Source organism: Leucoraja erinacea, chromosome 4, assembly GCF_028641065.1.
Source record: "Leucoraja erinacea ecotype New England chromosome 4, Leri_hhj_1, whole genome shotgun sequence".
In the NCBI taxonomy this organism is placed as follows: Eukaryota; Metazoa; Chordata; class Chondrichthyes; order Rajiformes; family Rajidae; genus Leucoraja; species Leucoraja erinaceus.
In genome coordinates this window covers 32,865,199-32,881,386 of record NC_073380.1, presented here as the reverse complement: position 1 = coordinate 32,881,386, position 16,188 = coordinate 32,865,199, and the positions used below count along the sequence as shown (strand labels likewise).

Genomic DNA, 16,188 nt, shown 5'->3' with positions numbered 1-16,188 from the left:
TCCAGGTGTGGTCTCACCAGGACCCTGTACAACTGCAGTAGAAGCTCCCTGCTCCTATACTCATATCCTTTTGCTATGAATGCTAACATACCATTCGCCTTCTTCACTGCCTGCCGCACCTGCATGCCTACTTTTAATGAATGGTGATCCATGACACCCAGGTCTCGTTGCATCTCCCCCTTTCCTAATTGGCCACCATTCAGATAATGATCTACTTTCCTGTTTCTGCCACCAAAGTGGATAACCTCACATTTATCAATATTATACTGCATCTGCCATGCATTTGCCCACTCACCCAGCCTATCCAAGTCACCTTGCAGCCTTCTAGAATGCTCCTCACATCTAACACTGCCCCCCAGCTTCGTGTCATCCTCAAATTTGGAGATGTTGCATTCAATTCCCTTTGCAATACCCAAGCGTAGATTTTCTCCAGTCTTGCAGACCCAGGACCCCTGCCCAGAATTTCTCCTTCTTTCCCCATCATCTTGATACATAGCCCGAGTCTTGCTCCCTTGGCATGTCCTAGGCTCCAGGGATAAATGCTGAATCAGTCAAGTCATTCTGCCACTTAACTTCCCTAGTGTTAGCAACCATGAAGGACTCGAGGAAACTGGTGATGACATGGATGGCAGCAGGCCCCCCTGTGGTACACTGAGGTTGTCACGTAATGGGAACAGCCCCTGAGGCCTTGAAGTAGGCAAAGCATTGCCCCCAACATTGCTAGGTTGCAAAGGTGCATGTCACTCAATAGCTTTCAAACCAACTCAAATATAGAAATAATAAGCAAACTATGAAATCATGATAAATAAGTTAGAGCTATTATTTTTTTTTAAACTAAAATTTTACTTTTTATCTTCATTTGCCCTGCACTCACTATCCTACAGTCTCCCCAGAAATCCAAAGGGGCTCTGAACCTGCACCACAGATGATTCCCCAATGCAAATCCTGGACATCCTCCGCAAAACAGGGCTTTACCAGCCTGTCATACTTTGCCACATCCTCCCTGAACCCCTTCCCCCCACCCTCACCCCTAAACCATGCCCTAGTTCAAGTCATTAGGAATCAAATAGCAGAGTAAACTGACTGATTCATTGTCCCGAATCCATCAGCAAGTCTGGGACAGTACTATTTAACTGGCTAAATGCTAGCTGGCTGATTCAAGAACCAGTGAAATCTGGCCTGATATTGAACGATAGTAGTCCTGAACTAGTGTCTGTCTTATTGGTAACCCTTGGATTATCTTTGATCAGACTTTACTGGCTTTACCTTGCACTAAACGTTATTCCCTTTCCGTGTATCTATACACTGTAAATGGCTTGATTGTAATCATGTATTGTCTTTCCACTCACTGGATGGCACACGACAAAAGTTTTTCACTGTACCTCGGTACACATGACAATAAACCAAACTAAATATTGAGAATGCCAAACCTATCATTTCCAATCTCTGATACAAACCCTCTTCTGTCACTTTCAAATTCATTCACCTTGTTAGCAACTATATGAAACAATTGTTGGCACGTTGATATTGCATATTTGAATTAGAAAAGGCACATTAGATCACATATCAATGCCATCACTAAGAGTATCTATTTCTGTAACATTGCTCAAATGATCTCACTGCTTCAAAGTCATTTACTTTGGGAATAATCATCCATGCTGTTATTACCTTTAGACTTCACTGGATATCTGCAAAAACCAGAGTTCATCCAAAACTTCTTGTGATTCAGAATAAATCTTGTTCACCTACTCTCCTATGACCTACAGTTTCTCCAATTGACCAATATTGCAGTTTTAAAATGTTCATACCTGCTTTCACACCTTAAACCTATGTCCTCTAGTTCTCAACTCCCCTACTTTGAGCAAAAGGCTGTGCATTTACCCTATCTATTCTTCTCATGATCTTATACACCTTTATAGGATCACCCCTCCTCCTCCTGTGCTCTAAGAGATAAAGTCCTAGTCTGCACGACCTCCCCCTATAGCTCAGGCCCTCGGGTCCTGACAACATCATCATAAATCACGGCTGCCTACTTTCCAGCTTATAAACATCTCTCCTATAACAGGGTGACCAAGACTGAACACACCTTAAACGTGGCATCACCAATGTCTTGTACAACTATAATATGACCTCCCAACTCCTATACTCAATACTCTTATGGGCTGGTCCCACTTATGCGACTTTTACAGCAACTGTCGGCACCCGTTATAGGTCATTGCAGGTCGCCACAAATTTTCAACATGTTGAAAATCCACCAGCGACCAGAAAGACGCTACGACTCTTTGGGCGACTGAGGGGACTACTCATGACCATACAGGTGACACCCCGGCAACATGTCCCGGGGTGAAGCCTGTATGGTCGTGAGTAGTCGCCCAAAGAGTCGTACCTTGTTCTGGTCGCCGCTGGATTTTCAACATGTTGAAAAGTTTCGGCAACCTGCAATGACCTATGACGGATGCCAGCAGTCGCCGAAAAAGTCACGTAAGTGGGACAGGCCCATTACTGTCTGACTCACATAGGCTGAAATCTTATGCAGCATAATGGGATGAAAAAATAATTCACGTTGCATTGCCAATAAGCCAGAGAGATGTTCAAAAACCTGCACTGAACCTATGCACTTTTCCAGAAGCAAAGCCCCTCAGTTTCTGGTGGAATACCTGTTCCTCAGTAACTAACTCACAGTATTGAGAACATTTGCTGCATTATGGGTAGGGCTGGTTTGGAAACCCGTGGCCAGATGCAAGTGTTAAAATTCTTCTTGATATTAGTGAACTTTCCACCGCAAGCCCAGTCGACACTAGCAAAATCCATGAGTTAGGAATATAGCCTCCACCAGGCTAAATATCATGGCGGAATCTGGTCATGCCAAATTAATTCAGATGTACTGGGATCCTAGTGAACATCTGTAGTTCTGTCAGTGAAATGGTTCCAAAAAAGGAAAAGATTTTTAAAAGTTTTCAAATGATCACGCTCCTTATACAAGTGATGAAAGAGAGCATGACTAGAATCGATTCAGCCATTCAGCCTACACCTCCCCCCCCCCCACCCCCTCCCCCATGACAGTCAAGACAACTGATTTTCTATTGGCATGAAGAAGGCAATCACTGCAGGCCTGCCTGAAATATTAATACACCTGCCTACTCCAGGAAAATTAGGTTATCCTACAATGCTCCCATGATGTCTGGTGGGATAAGCTCTGGAGAACAACAGAAGGGGTGATAACAGAGTGGCTCTTGGTATGAGGACCTGAAATTTCTTTAGCTCTGTGATGTTTAAGTTAAAATTATTTTAAAAGTGTGGTGAATGCTATTAACATAAAAAGAAGAATTCAAGCAAATATTAATCTAGGTCAGTCAATTTTTGTGGTGCAAATTTTAAAATAGAAGAAAAATAAAAATCTCCTGAAATAGGTCAATTGTTTTCTGTCACCTCCAGTAATCTCCAAATGCATGTTGTATACATCAGCTGAACGCAATTTATCTTTTCTGGTAATTATTCCTTGTATCTAGTTGGACAAAGGTATGAGAAATATAAAACCTTTCTGGTAGACGTATTGAACAAGGTAGATTTTTTTTGTAGTGAAACACAGCATTTATGTAATCACTGTCTTATTAGGGAGATTTTGCTGAACTGTTGACAATGATGTACAGTATTGCTTCGCTGGAATGACGTTTAGGGAAAACGATTCTGCTGCACCACCACACAATACCAATTAGAGAACTATTTCCGCGACAGGTCAGAAATTTACATTGTTCTTGCAGAAAGATGTGCTTTTTAATTTCTTTATTAAGATGACATTCATGTCCCTTGCAACTCTTCAGCACGACAATCATTTGCTCGTCATGTTGAAAACTGCAATCAGCGAAATTGCATTCCCGAGACACCGTCTTGCTAGAACTCAAACCATCGTTTTGTGTTTCCAAATGAACTGGTTTAGTGGTCCCCCCAAGTTTTTTGACAAGTTCTTTTTAAGAGAGAAAATAAACAATGCAAAAAAATCTTAGCATAATCAACAAGGTTTTTTAACAATCAAAATGGTTAGGCATGGAATGGAAATATTAAGAGTTTCATTTGCAAAACCAACCTTAAAATGTCTAGGAAGGGACTGCAGATGCTGGTTTAAACTGAAGATAGACACAAAAAGCTAAAGTAACTCAGCGGGACAGGCAGCATCTCTGGAGAAAAGAAATGGGTGACGTTACGGGTCAAGACCCTTCTTCAGACCTTAAAATGTCCTTCTCCCCTTTTATGCTTCGGTTTTGGTGCATGGTGCTATTTTCTGAAGAAAACATTTACTGCCTTTTCCATAAATGAAACAGTTATTAGAAAATTTGGGGTTCATATAGATAGACCACAACAAAATTATTTTATACTATTTTAACACACTATTATTATTTTAATTGTCATTTGGATGCATTCCATTAGAAAACTCACCTGCCACATAAACTGTGAAGACATCTCCCAATTTCTTCTGGCAAGAAACAATAAATCCTGAAGAATTCTGACCAAACTCGATTGCTTTTCCAATAAATGGAATCCAGCCTTGTTCTAATGGTGGCTCCCCAGGTCTATATTTTTAAAAAAGAAACAGAGTTTTCTTAAATTATTCAAATTTGCAGAATACAGCAGTGATGTTTTGCTGCAATACATAACTAGACAAATATTTTTGATGACTACCTTACTATCAATGATTTGTAGCATTCTGTGTAATAATTGCACAATAAGTACCCCCAACTGTTTACTATCACACTCAACTTAAATTTATTTGAACTACATAGTAATACAATTAAATGTTATCAATAGTTTCACCAAAATTGGAATTGATCAAAGTCTGAAACCATCAAATTATATTTCCGCTACATCGATATTACTAAAAGTCTGTTCTTGACTGGTTTTGGCCATCTGTGCTGCGATTTCTGAGAGAACGCCGCCACCTACGGCTGTCATTTTTGGCCACCTCGCTCAGAGCCCCCCTCCGCCGTTTGTGTGCCGAGGATTTTTCCCGTCAATGGAAAATGACAGAGATATTAATGATTTTACAAAATTCCACATTCTCTCTGCTGCCCCGGCTGGCGGCAGGGGGGAGGGACTAGAAAACCAGGAAGTGGTGTGCCTCAATCAGTGTCTGCAAGCTGGAGGAAGGCAGAGGGTCACGTTTCTCTGAGCTGTGAATAACACTGAACACATGTCTACTCAAATGTAAGTGTCCTTAGTGGTTCTAAAACGCTTGCAGAATGTGTCTATTGGTTCTAAAATGTTTGCAAAAAGTGTTTATTGGTTCTAAAATATTTGCAAAAAGTGTCTCTTTTGGTTCTACAATGCTTGCAGAAGGTGTATTTTTTGGTTCTAAAATGTTTTTTAGGTCTCCCCCCCCCCCTTTCCTCTCCCCCCCCCCCCCCCCTCTCCTCCCCCCCCCCCCTCCTCCCTCCCTCTCCCCCCCTCTCTCCCCCCCTCCCCCTCTCTCTCTCCCCTCTTTTTCTCCCCCACCATTCCTCCCCTAAACCCCCTCCCCTCCACACACCCCTACCATTTCCCCTCCACCCTCCCTCCCCCTCTCTCCCACCCCCCCTCCCCCTCTCTCCCACCCCCCTCCCCCTCCCCCCCCCTCTCTCCCTCCCCCCCTCTCTCACCCCTCTCCCCCCTCCCCCACGCTCCCTCCCCTAAACCCCCTCCCCTCCACACCACTACCCTCTCCCCTCCACCCTCCCCCCTCCCTGCTCCCCTCCCTGCTCCCCTCTCAGCACCCCCTCTCTCTCCCCCTCACTCTCACCCTTTCTCGCTCCTCCCCCACCTTTCCACCCTCACCCACTCTCCCTCTTGTCCTCCTCTCCAACCCCCCTATCCCTCTTGCCCCTCTCTCTGTGTCTCTGTCTCTCTCTCTGCCTCTGCCCCTTCTCTCTCTGCCCTCTCTCTCTCTACCCCCCCCTCTCTAGATGACTGGGGGCTATGCGTCAGTAGATAGGGTGGTTATGGGGTAAAAGGAGCAAATTAATAATATTAATATAATATCAAGGGGGTAATTAGCGTGAGTGCGGTGCGGGGGGGGGGGGATAGTTAGTGTGTGTGACGCTGCATGCCGCCGCCCCCCCCCACAACCGCACGTTGGGGGAACAGACCCAACGGGTCTGCACTTGGTCTAGTATATATATAGATTCCTTATGGACGTCATTAAATCTGTCACTACCATGGAACAGGCTTGAGGCACGATATCCAAGTACTAGTTCCACAGTTTCACAAAACTAAAATTATATGTATTTGATACAATTTGTATGACAATGTAGGTTTAGTACATACAGAAGTTGTTTTTGCAAGTTTATTGTGGCACTTCATACGCAGTTGTTGCTTCTCACAACTCAGTATAGTTATATAAATACTGCTTAGCAAGTATTTAAGCAACCCTTTTGCCAGATTTACAACATTTTCCAAGTGCGGGTTGTCACATATTTACTATATTGCACAGTAGCTAGTCTGAAAACTTTAAAAAAACACATGCCCGTACTGAATTTACATTAAATGCCTGGGTCTATAGGATGCAGCAAAACTAAAACAAAATGATGTAAAGTCGAATATCCTCCAGTTAAGAATTAAATAATAATTACAAAACATCCTTTGTTAATAATTAAGTAATCCTATATAAAAAGCCTGGTACTTCTTAGAAAGACAAATTGTATATCAGCATGGGCACAAAGATAATTACACAATAACATTTTGTCTATTTTTTCAATTAAAATCACAAATACCAATTTCCCTTTAGCTCCAGATAAACCTTTGGTTTACAGTATTTTAAGCAGGTCTTATGCTAAATGCTAAATTATTATTTTTAAGTTTAGATTTGAGAAAGGCTTTGAATTTAAGCAAATCAATAAATGCAGTATTATACAGTTCACATTATTAAACCAGGGTAAAAATATATAATCCTTAAATCTGAAATGCGCCTGTAAGGTTGGTTGAAATTAGATGAATGAATGGTTCTGTGTGCAACATGGGACTTTTTTTGATCCAACTGGTTAAGAAAAAACAATGATTTAACATCTTGAGGACAGTTTAATGCATTTTTATTGAATATATAAAACAAAAGTATTCTCCCAATTGTATTTCTTAAGAAGTTATATTCAAGGAAATGTAGTGACGAAAGATTGCAAATAAATTGATTAAATGATGTACATTCCATATTGCAAGCAAATCAAGGCGTTAATAAAATTGATTGAAATCTCTGAGAACAAAAGCAAATTAAAAAGTTAAGTTTATATTGGCATTCGGGAAAATTTTCATGCGTATCCAATCTAAACAATATTTTTAGAAAATTCAACAATACAATATCTCATCAGCCCAGAGTTTCCTATTTGGGTTGGCATCATTTTGTCATCTGTATTCATCACACTAGTCAAAAGGAGCATTGCAGACATCAACAGACCACATATAAAACATTAAAATTCAAATCCTATAAAATGTATAATTTTAAACTTTATTTTTGTTATGAAATAATTTTTTTCCCAATACAGCACATAGTAACTTCATAATTTTTGTTAAGCTGCTTTACTTCATCACTTTCAGTTGCAAATATATTACCCTGATTACTTCTGTTAAGCCTCAGTCACCTTTTGATATAAAAGATTTATTTGCGGTTTTCTGGTTTTCACACTGGTTTTCAGGATTATACTTCTGTTTCTGTTTCCAGATTGTGGATGTTACGTATCTTTTCTTTCCTTTCAAAGTCTGATGCTTTATTTTTAATGCCCATTTGCAAAAGGTAAAGCTTAACTTCAGTGACGTGCGGCGAGGTCAATGGCTGGGGAGGCACTGGCTTCTACCCCATCTTAACTTAGTTGTGTGTGTGTGTTAGTTGTCTGTGCGTGATGTGTCTGGGAGGAAAGGAGAGAAGGGAGGGAGGGAGAGAAGGGAGGAAGGAGAGAGTGAAGGTGGGAAGTAGAGAAAGAAGGGAGGGAGGGAAGGAGAGAAAGAAGGGAGGGAAGGAAAGAAAGGAAAAGAGAGAGGAAGGAGGGAGGGAAGGAGAGAAAGGAGAGAAGGGAGGGAGGGAAGAAGGGAAGAGAGGGAGGGAAGGGAAAGAGAGAAGGGAGGGAGAGGGCCGGAGGCGGGAGTGGATGCCAGGGTCCCCAGCTGAGAGTAGATTACTCCAGCGCGGGGCCCAATTGGGAGCTCTCAGCGGCCCAGAGTCTCAGAATCGGCCGCTACAAATCAACGAATCAACCTACCAGTCAGCACCGCCCGCAGTGGAATCCAGTGCTGCGCCGCCGCTGCTGAAGCTAGCTAACGTGGAGGGAGAGCGAGGTAGCATCAATTATGTGAGGTTACGTAATTGACCCTCACTCTCCCTTCACTGGCCTCAGGACACACCCCCTCAGTGAGGCAGACGTGATAGCTGCCTCCCCTGCTGCTTTTTCATTGCAGTTTTATGAAGAGACCAGCGAGCCTAAATTTAATATATTTATATTTTGAAATAAGTTACCTGGACTATGGAAGGTGAGGACATGTAAAGAAGGGGTTTACACACATTACATTGGTGACATACAGAGAGATAGTAACAGGCACACGCTTATTGCCCACGTTCCATACAGTTTCTGAGGGGTTGCGCAATCAGAGGGGAGGCTCAGCTCGCCGCTGCCTCACCTCTCATCTCTCCCTGAAACGCTGGTGACTCTTGCATATAGACTCAGTGGGCTGTTTTTATGCATTTGGCATCAGGGATGACAATAATCTTACTGATCTGTATGCAAAAGAAGAATTCCACTGTACATTGGTACATATGAAAATAAAAGAACCACTGAACCAACGCAAGATTGAGGAACTGCATCTAATTTTATGCCGAGGCACATTGCAGCTTTCAGGATTTGATATCTATATTACTAAAACTCTGATCTTGACCGCTTTTGGCCTACTGTGCTGCGATTTCCGACAGAACGCCGCCACCTACAGCCGTCATTTTTGGTCACCTCGCTCAGAGCCCCCCTCCGCCTTACGGGTGCTGAGGATTTTTCCCATCGATGACAAATCAGAGAGATATTAATGTTTTTTTTTTTAAATCACCATTCTCTCTGCTGCCCCTGCTGGAGGGAGGGGGAGGGACTATAAAACCAGGAAGTGGTGTGCCTCACTCAGTCTCTGCAAGATGGATGAAGCCAAGGGTCACGTCTCTCTGAGCTCTGAATAACAATGAACAAATGTCTACACAACTGTGAGTCCCCTTAATGTAGTTTGAAAATGAAAATATGGTTTGTTTGAAGTAAAAAGGCACTGCCAGCAAATTGTTGTTTGGGTGCTTTGGCGAAGTTAAAAGGCACTACTTACTGCAAATGGTGGCTTGGGTGCTTTGGCTTGAAGTTAAAAGCACTACTTACTGCAAATGGTGGCTTGGGTGCTTTGGCTTGAAGATAAAATGCACTACTTCCTGCAAATTGTGGCTTAGGTGCTTTGGCTTGAAGTTGAAAGGCAGTACTTACTGCAAATGGTGGCTTGGGTGCTTTGGCTTGAAGTTGAAAGGCACTACTTACTGCAAATGGCGGCTTGGGTGCTTTGGCTTGAAGTTGAAAGGTACTACTTGCTGCAAATGGCAGTTTGGGTTCTTTGACTTGAAGTTAAAAGGCACTACTGCAAATGCACTTACTTCCTGTTTGCACTGTATATTGATTTTAGATAAAACGCTACCACTTACGGCTGTGATTTTTGGTCTTCTTACTCAGTCCCCCTCTGCTCAGCAGGTGCAGGGAATTCTTCCCATCAATGAAAAACAAAAGTGTTATTAGTGTTTTAAAAATGTTGAGAATCTCTCTCCTGTCAATCACACCATGAAGGCCACACCTTTTCCGGTGGGAGGGGGAGGGGTTATAAAACCCGGAAGTGTAGGTGTGGCTCAGTCTCTGCATGATGGGGGAGGGGGAGGTCACGACTCTGTCTGAGCTGTGAATTAACTGAACACACTGAGTGGCTACTGAACTGTGAGTTTGATGTTTTGTGTGGTTTTATGGTGGTTTCACCCTGCATGAAATTGTATGAAGCTGCATTGTGGTGGCCTTGGATCCAGCTTGAAGTGGTATTAAACTGCACTTGAATTTGGTGGCCTTGCACCCTGCTTGGTAGTTGAAAACTGCACTAGAATTTGGTGGCCTGCACCCTGCTTGAAGTGGTAGGAAACTGCACTTGAATTTGGTGGCCTTGCACCCTGCTTGAAATGGAATTTGAAGGAATAGCCATGAGTCAAATGCCAGCCTACCGGCCGTGAGTGAGCTGCCAGCAGATCAGGCTTGAGGGACTGAGCTGCCACCCCAAGAACCCATACCAGCGCTCCAGAAAGCACCCCCCCCCCCACTGGTCACCAATATTGGAATTGGTGGAGAGGTGGTATATTGCGTCAGGGGACCAGCCCTCCCATGTAAACATGGGACCCAACGGGTCCCACTTAGTCTAGTTGAATTCTACAACTTCAGATAACTTAATTTCTTGGTTTGTGTAAGTCATATATCTGTTATATCAATTTGGCTTGTTATTGTTTCCACCCTTTCCTTTCTTTTCTCTCAGGGACATGAGCATTTCCTGCTACTCAGCAGTTCACAACTCCCACATTCTTTGGTCTAGCTCTTTTATCTATGTTCTGACTCTCTTGATGTTCCCATTCACATTGGCCAAATAACTGTTTACAGCATATCAACATGCTCAGGACTCCGCGGGTCAGGCAGCATCACTGGAGGATGTGGATAGCTACGTTTGAGATTGGGACCCTTCTTAAGGTCCATTTTCCTCCAGAGATGCTGCCTGACCCGTTCACTCACATCAGTGTGTTCTAGGCAAGAATCCAGCATCTGCAGTTCCTTGTGTCTACTCATCCCCATGCTCACCCTGACTGCAATCTATCATAGACATCTGCCTCCCCACTGCACTTGCAGTTTTACAAGCTTCCTTTGTCTCCTTTTCAGTTCTTATTAAATGTCTTTGATGTGAAACATTTATTTTGTTTCTCTTCCCACAGATGCGGCCTGACTCCTGAGATTTCCCCCATTTTCTGTTTTTGTTTTAAGGAAAACAAATTAATTATATTTTGATCCTACCAGTAATTACATGTATTCCGTCCGTTCTATAACCGCGTTGCTAATGTGTTTCCTTAGCTTTAATCGCTAGAAGTTGATATGCTCTACATAGTTTATCAGGAGTATTACATTATATGATGCATAATTTATTCCACTGCTCATGTTGATTACGTATACATTCTCCTAATCCCACGAAGCACAGTCGTTGATTGTTGTGGGGTGGCCATTACTGTTTAGGTAACAAAAAAACAAAGTCCCCTTTTTAAATTGCAACTACTGAAATCAACCAAAAGATACTGTTGGTGGTGAGATCCTTGTATTTGCTCTCCCTTTTAAATAACGTAAGGCTATACAAAATTAAGCATGTGATACAGAAGATAATGGACACGTTTCATGTTTGGGCACAAGAATGGTATGCGTGCTTTCATTGGTTGGGATATGCGCCATGTGCTAGAGTCACCAAGTCATGATGAATGTCTATAAGACTTTGGTTATGCTACATTTGGAGTACTGTATTGGTCGCTCCATTACAGAAAGGATGTGAAGGCAATGGAGAATGTGCAGAAGAGGTTTACCAGAATGCTGCCTGGATTAGGGAGCATTTCGGAAAAAAACTTGGATTGATTACTCTGGAATACCAGAGATTGTGAGACGACCTGGTAGAACTATATAATATTATGCGCGGCATAAAAGGGAGAGTCAGAACCATTTCCCCAGGGTGGAAATGTCAAAGACCAGAGAACATAGGTGAGAGGGGTGAAGTTTAAAGCAGATGTGTGGGGCAAGTTTTTTTTAGACAGAAGGTGATGAAATGCACTGCCAGGGCTGATGGTGGAGGCAGATATGATGGTGGTGATTAAGAGGCTTTTAGATAGGCACATAGATATGCAGGGAATGGAGGGATATAGATCGTGTGTAGGTAGATGGGATGCTTTATCTTGACATCGTGCTTGGAACAGACATTGTGGGCCAAAGAGCATGTTCCTGTGCTGTGCTGTTCTATGTTCTAAGAATGACTGTTTAATCCAAACTGATGTGTTAATGCCATCTAAGGCTTGTCAAATGCATTCTGAAATATTTACTGATGTTTTTGGAATGAGTTGCATAAGCCTGTACCTAGTCTGTGAAACTATAATGTGAGCACCCAATATCTATTATTTGCTGCGGTGATACAAGTGGATGTGGTTTCCTGGAAATAATATGAGTAACTCGAGTACAGGTACCTGTGCCTGTAGGTATTTTCAACATCAATACATGTCACACCGCAACATGCAATATCATTTATTTAATAAGTATAGAGCCCTGAAATTATCTAATATGGCCACAGTCTTTCCATTGCCTGGAAATTTGACTACATTAAAAAGACCAGTGGGAATGATAAAATATAAAAACAATGTCTCACCAGGGATACTTTAAATCACACGATTCACTACTTTCAGCAATGATGTACTCATTTTATTGAGATTTAAAATGAAGGTCACAGGTTATGATCTTTTGATCCAATTTCTGTTGGTAATTAATTAATGTGCGCTTTGCCCATTGATAATGTCTTGCATTGGCTGACAGGTAATAGGAAGTACCCATTCTAACTTCCAAATTTGGATTAAAAGAGGAAATAGTAATGACCATACGCAAAACAGTGCAAGTGATTTAAATGTAAAAACAGCCACTATTACATTTTTTTCTAATCCAGCTTTCCGAGCAGATACAACAAAATGTTTTTAGAAAGTTTCAGAAAGTTTTTCCAAGTGCTTTTTTTTTATCATTTATCAGATTGCATGCATGATATAATTTAGCTCATTTATCGAGGTGTTCAGTTTTAAGTTAAAATATTTTGAAGCTCTGGGAAAACTCTTATCAAAAACCTGAATTTTGAGTTGATTATTCTGAGAGAATTATGGCTTATAAGCAAATCTAAATATACATTCTGAAAAAAATTGGCATTCCACATTTGTTATTTTTATACATAATCATATCATAACCAAACCTGCAATATTTGTTTTATGTTCAATACACCAGAGACCTGGATATGATCTGGACTGGCACCTCAGTGTTATCCTAACAAATGCTGAGTAGTCAATGATTTAAAATGCTGCGACTGCCGACTTCAAAGAATTATGTTTTCTGGGGTCATGTAAAACTATCCCTCCCTCTACATCTTCCCCGTTCTATTCCTCAAACTTCTAGTCTCAATCTGATGTAATCACCGGGAGCCACATTGTTACCAGCTCACGTTCCACACCCTCCTTATTGTGATCCCCTTGTTTCCCTCATTATTATAAATGAGTGGTGGTGCCATCGAGTGTGGCTGCCTCGTCTGCAGCTGTCTGTGCTCTCATCCTTTTGGTTATTTTTAGTCTGTTTTATAGTTTGTTTTTGGAGGTCTTTAGTCTTTTTTATGTGGGGGGAGGGGGGGGGGAACTGTTTTTCTCAGTCACTTCCTGGTCGAGGATGCGTCTATCCTCCGAGCCGCATCTTCGCCCCCTCCTAGCATCCTACCACCTGGATTGGTGCGGCCTTTCCTGCCCGAATCCGGCCAGAGCTTCAGCTTCAGCAGCGGCGCAGCACTGGATTCCATCGTGGAGCGAGCGATGCCTTACCGGGAATTGCCGTGTTGGAGCTCCGGAGTGCTGCGACTGCCGACTTCAACACAGTGGAGCTGTGGTCTGTGGAGCTCCAGCTACGGGCGGCGCTGACTTTGACATCGCGGAGCCTGGGATCTCGCGCCGAGGTCACCAGTGTTGAATCTCCACACAGCTCAGCCTGTGGACTTCGGGAGCCGCGGTCCCCGGTAGGAAGCGGCCGATTCGGAGGCTCCGGGCCGCTGAGAGTGTTCTTCCGTTCGAGGGCCTGAAACATCGGGCCCGTAGCGGCGACTGCGGAGGCCTCAATAGGCCCCGATCACGTGTGAACAGAGGAAGAGGTCGGAACTTTGGTGCCTTCTCTCACAGTGGGAAACGTTGATTCCACTGTTGGGCGGATGTTTTTTAGGTTTTATGTTAAATTCTAAAGTGTTGTGTTTATCGTATTTGTGTGCTGCATGGTAACTCAAATTTCACTGTACCAATTGGTGTATGTGACAATAAATGTCCTTTGTCCTTTGACATGGAGACAGAAATGTTCTATCATCCCCCACCTCACCATCATTTGCTTCCCATTACTTCCCAGATCTGCAGGAATATAGTGCAGAGCAAGCCTCACTTCTTTAGGATTAGCACCAGAGAGTTATGTGCAAGATATAGCTTTGTAGGGACGTTAAAAACAATAGTATCTCTATTGAACCCATCATAGCCCTGGAAGTCATAGCATAAAATAGTAAGATTAAACGAGAACTTACCAGTTTGAAGTTTGATCTGTATTTTATGAGGAGTTACGATGAGGGATTTCGTGAAGAACCCCGCTTCCACGCATGCGTGTCATTCTTCAAAGCAGCGGTGTGAGGTCACAGGAACCTATAATGATCTAACATAGTAAGATTATCAAAGAGATACCAGTTTTTGATATGATCATAAGAGGGTGGGAGCGGAGGGCACGAAATCCCTCATCGTAACTCCTCATAAAATACAGATCAAACTTCAAACTGGTAAGTTCTCGTTTAATCTTACTATTTTACTTCGGAGTCACGTGAGTGACTTCGTGAAGATTTCAAAGCTCTGTGACCTCATGCCGTGGAACGAGTCCATGCTTCACAACTGCCTTGGGTATTGGGAGAGAGCATCATTAGTAATTTTAAAACACAATTATACAAAGAGTTATGTGGTATAATGAAAAAATTATATAACATTTTTTAAAATTTGAGAATCATAGCCCTGTAACCTTTCGGGCAATTATTTTGTTGGACATAAAATGTCTTCTTAATACAAATGATGGCTCCAAAATTTAACTGGTTTATTATAAAAACCTGTGGAAAAAACCTTTTTGAATGACCATCCTGCCATTCTGAGGATTTAGTCTGTGGGTACCTGTACAGATTTTTGCTGCGGATGTTGCTGCAGCCCTGGTGGAATGAGAGTTAAAACATTAGTGTCATTTTTAGGACCTATTTGAGCCACCTAATATAGTTTGAGTCGTGACCCTTTCATGCGGTTTCTTTTAAGAGATAAACAACTCCATTTTCTGACCTCGAATGTTCTTAGTATATTCCATATATTGTTAGATGTGTCTTGCTATACACCGTCGTTTGCCATATGGGTGTACCATAAATTCAAACACTTGACCTGAGGAAACCCGATCTGTTTTCTTTTATTAAATCCTGTATGACAACACCAGTTTCTCGGTGAGATGATCAGGGAGTCCAGGCTCAGTTTGCTTAATGGCTGGACTTGTTGTGCGGTAAATAACACCATGAGCATAACCATCTTCCTGGTCTGTTACTGAAGTGACAACGCTGTTATGAGCTACAAGCTCCTCAGCATGTTGAGAAACGACACCCACGTCCCAGATTTCGGAGTACCTGGTTTTCTTACCGGGGTGCGTTCCCACCGCGTGCCGCTCCGTTCCTTGTGATAGGTAATTGGAGAGTGCACTTGTGGCACTATTGATGGCACTGTAGCTCCATCGATTATCATAATGGAGGCTTGTAAAAATTCCAATACGGCCAGAATGTTCTTGGCCTTTTGGTCGAGGTTGTTGTCCAAGCAGTATATGCCCCATTTCTTGATGTCCAAAGGTACTGCTTCCGTGTTGACAGTCTTAGTGCAGATGAGATGAGATTCATCGTCCTGTCTGACAGCCCAATGCCGTGCAGTGGGTCTTTAGCCTCTATAAATCCATAGTCTTATGGCATGGATGACAGCCTCCAGTCACTGGAAAATTAATAATTTTTTTTTTTTTTTTTTTTTTTTTTTTTTTTTTTTTTTTTTTTTTTTTTTTTTTTTTTTTTTTTTTTTTTTTTTTTTTTTTTTTTTTTTTTTTTTTTTTTTTTTTTTTTTTTTTTTTTGGCTATGTTCAATAGGGAACATGGTTCTAAACCATCCCCTGTATGACCGAATACCATGATTTAGAAGGTCAGTCGGAACTCTGAGAATTCCAGATGCCGAGTGTAGTTGAATTATCCCTAGTACCCCATTGATGGGGCCGAACGGGGGAAAAACATCACCCTATGGCTTTGTTACATAACAATGCCAAGCTGGTTTTAGAATTTTAGTAA

At 42.2% G+C, this 16,188-nt stretch overlaps 1 protein-coding gene across 1 annotated transcript in view; it reads right to left on the bottom strand.

Annotated features, from left to right (window-relative positions):
* LOC129696256 (cytochrome P450 7B1) overlaps nt 1-16,188 on the bottom strand; it is a 216,325-nt gene that overhangs the window by 34,532 nt on the left and 165,605 nt on the right. The window contains 1 exon segment of the mRNA XM_055633981.1: nt 4,435-4,568. Coding sequence (XP_055489956.1) covers nt 4,435-4,568 — 134 coding nt within the window.